Source organism: Acyrthosiphon pisum, chromosome A1, assembly GCF_005508785.2.
Source record: "Acyrthosiphon pisum isolate AL4f chromosome A1, pea_aphid_22Mar2018_4r6ur, whole genome shotgun sequence".
Classification (NCBI taxonomy): domain Eukaryota; kingdom Metazoa; phylum Arthropoda; class Insecta; order Hemiptera; family Aphididae; genus Acyrthosiphon; species Acyrthosiphon pisum.
This window is the reverse complement of record NC_042494.1, coordinates 159,770,737-159,774,144: the sequence shown is the minus strand read 5'-3', so window position 1 is coordinate 159,774,144 and position 3,408 is coordinate 159,770,737. Positions and strand designations below refer to the sequence as shown.

At 34.3% G+C, this 3,408-nt stretch overlaps 1 protein-coding gene across 1 annotated transcript; it reads left to right on the top strand.

Annotated features, from left to right (window-relative positions):
- The first annotated feature begins 724 nt into the window (after positions 1-724).
- Positions 725-3,153, top strand: LOC107884038. Its single transcript, XM_016805392.2, has 2 exons — positions 725-1,644; positions 2,226-3,153. Exons 1-2 carry the CDS (start codon positions 1,642-1,644, stop codon positions 2,844-2,846), a joined length of 624 nt encoding a protein of 207 aa, XP_016660881.1. The 5' UTR covers positions 725-1,641; the 3' UTR covers positions 2,847-3,153.
- Positions 3,154-3,408: the final 255 nt, after the last annotated feature.

The following is a 3,408-nucleotide window of genomic DNA, read 5'->3' as shown; positions in this document are numbered from 1 at the left end:
ACTAGTTTATAATGTAGCCGAAGGTGCGTATTTCAGATGTATTACTCAAATAGTCGTAACTTCCAGTTTGCCAAAAAATAATCTAATTCTTATCGTTTTATACAATTTTTTCATTTTATCCACTACGAATATTGTTAAGTTAACAATGTTAACTGATAATACCATTTAACTATCAATATTACTATTATAGATGAAGAAAATAATTTGTAGTGATGGATAGCAATATCGATAATTCGATACGATTTCAATATCGATATTGTTTTGTATATCGGGAACTAGTTTTTTTCTTATCTTCAATTAGGTAATAAAGAAAATTTTTCCAATAATTATTTTTAATTTAATATTAATATTTGTTAATTTATATTAATTATTAATTGTAAGAAGTAATAACTAATAACTTAGAAGTACTAAGTAGATAATATTTAAAATGTGTATTTTCGATATTTTTGATACAATATCGTAAAGTCGGAACGATATTGATACACAAAATTATGGTTGCCCATTAATAATAATTTGTAATTTTCATATTATTGATGAACTTTATCATTCATTTGAATGTCGAACTTTCGTCTACATAAAAAAATGTGCACATGTATTTTCAATGTTTTTGTATTTATGTGAGGAGATTGTTTTTTTTTTTTTTTTTAATAATTACAAAATAACTAAACTCGTTAAATAGGAATTTATTTTAATTTCGAATTCCGTTAACATTTTATTTTTAAATGCTTATAAGTTACAACATTTTTTATGAGTTTCCGGTACTTATAATAATTACTAATTCAAAAATTTCCTTTACCTAGCTAATTGAATATCAGAAAAAAAAACTAGTTCCCAATAAATAATATGATATCGAAAATTTGTCATGACATCGATATCATACTGAATTATCGATATTGTTGCCCATCACTATTAAATAATAATATGTTAATGCATATTTTATGATAAATTTTTCATTATTTTTGTACTTAATGTACTTGTCAGTTGTCGGTGAACTGGGCATCACTGCAGTACTTTACCGATACATACATCGTTCCAATATTTAAGGATGATAGGTAGGTACGTATATTTTTTTTAGAATTTCCCGAGTCCAGCCAAAGATAATAGGTCCTAAATTGAATTATTTAGGAGAAGTGAGCTTTTATGAAAGAAAAAAAAATAAATAAAAAGAAACGCGATTGCGATTGTATTGCGAAGACTTTTAGGCTGAGTTTTGGCATGGCTATTTATTTATTTATTGAAATGATTCGTTCGACACTGCGAATATTCTGAGTACGATGCGGAAGTCAGAACTTTATCAGGTTTAGGCTCGAAATAACATTTATGTGATAATCGATGTCAGCCAACATCAGTGGTTCGTGACCGGGCGTCTTGAGGAAGCGTAATGAAAAGTAATCGCCGAAACAGCGTAAATATTATGGGCGACAATCGACATAAATATCGTTATCGGCCGTGGAAGTCGAGTGATCTTACGATTGACCTTGCAACTCTAACGGAAAATCAATTAAACACGGTGGTAATAAGTAGTAATAATATTTTATATAAAATGTCGCTCGTCGTCTAAAAATCGTTAGTAGCATTCTCCGCGAACGGATAACAATAATATTATTAACTGCTGTAGTGTCGACGACGACGCATAATACCATGGTGAGTCACTGACTTTTATAATAATTATATTGTCGTGTATATTTCCAAACTCATTATTATTTATTAACATGGATAATATTACTGTAAGTCTGTAAGTATATATACTATACAATATTGCACTTACTTAAACCTCTTGATTTGATTGCTGCTGCTGCTACCTACTTGATACGAAATTATTATTTTTATATTATTTATTTTAACGACTGTATTTTTTTTTTTAATATAATTTTTATTGAACAAAATGTCAGATATTAAATCCAGTACATAAACAAGATAACGATTAGTGCGTTTGTTGATATCGTCTGAGATTTTATAGTAAGCATATCATATATAAGGTTGTGAAGGGTAAAACATCAAGACAGTTTATTATAAGCTCAACTTTTCTAAATTGAATTTATAGTTTGGACGCAATTTACATACGCTTGGGTTGTACCAATACATAATGTTAGGGTAGAAATTACCACGTACCTTTTTTTTTTTTACCTATATTCATTTTTAGTGGAATTTACATGCACCCAAATCCAGGCTCTAGTTATTACGAGGTTTATTACAGTTCATTTCGTTTTTTCTAACGATTATAGTTGGACGGCTATGCGGTGGCGACAATCACGGCAGGCCTTTGTTTGTCGATCGTCATTGGGACCGTTTGCGACAGCGCCGAAATGATGACCGCCTTTGTCCCAACGGCCACAAAGCCGCAACGAACTGCCGGGAATTTCAGTGGCGAGTTGACAAGGAGTCCACGGTTTGTGGTGGTTAACGGTGACGGCGTGCCCGACTATGACGGCGCGGAGGACGATGACGACCATGTCGTGTACGACTACGACGATGGTGGTGGCAGTGGCGGCGATCACGACCACGGCTACGACCACGACTATCACGACATCGGGCATGATGACGACGACGATGACGATTTCGACCACGACCACGGTAGCGGTCCGGGTTACCACCATCACGTATGGTGGCACCACTACTACCATCACGGTGAACCACACCTACCGTTTCCACTATTCCCGCCCATCTTCGTGCACAGGCGACCTAGTTACCGCCGGTGCGATCAGTGGCCATTCGAGTGCAGGAGCACTTACGAAATGATCCAGTGGCTCCAATGTTATCATGAGTTTTTGGCCGGATCGGGAATCCACGACGAGGTTGGCCTCCACGGGCTGGTCGGGGTGCCCACACACGCATGGAAGAAGTAACGTCAGGGCGGTGTCGAGTGCCAGGACTTCGCGGGTGGTTAAAGCGGAAAATCGCTATTTTCACGAATAACGTCCATCGTACGGTTTTTTTTTTTATTCCCGTACCACAATGTTTACCCGTACTGGCATACTGCTAGACGGTTCTATTTTCAGAGACTGTCGGACCTTTTGTGTTTTCTTCCGTTCTGGTTCCGGTATTAGATTATTTCATTAAAAGATTCTGGTTCCGGTTCCGGTTTTCGAATAATCTAAATTATGGTTTAAGGTCAAACTGATGTTTAATGGTTCCAAATAAATATTTTTTTTTATATATACGTCTCTGTTGCATTTGTTTAATTTTTTACATATAGACACATACAGTAACTAAATATAATAATATTATATCAAAATATAATATCAAGTTAATCAGCCATTTAAATTTTAAGATATCACAATAAGAAATGATCGACTTATATATAAACTAATAATAGTTACCTATATTATAAAACGTAATTTAACTAAGCATTCCATTACCCGAAAAAATTATCACGGAGGTAAACCAAAATGAAAATCACCTGTTCCA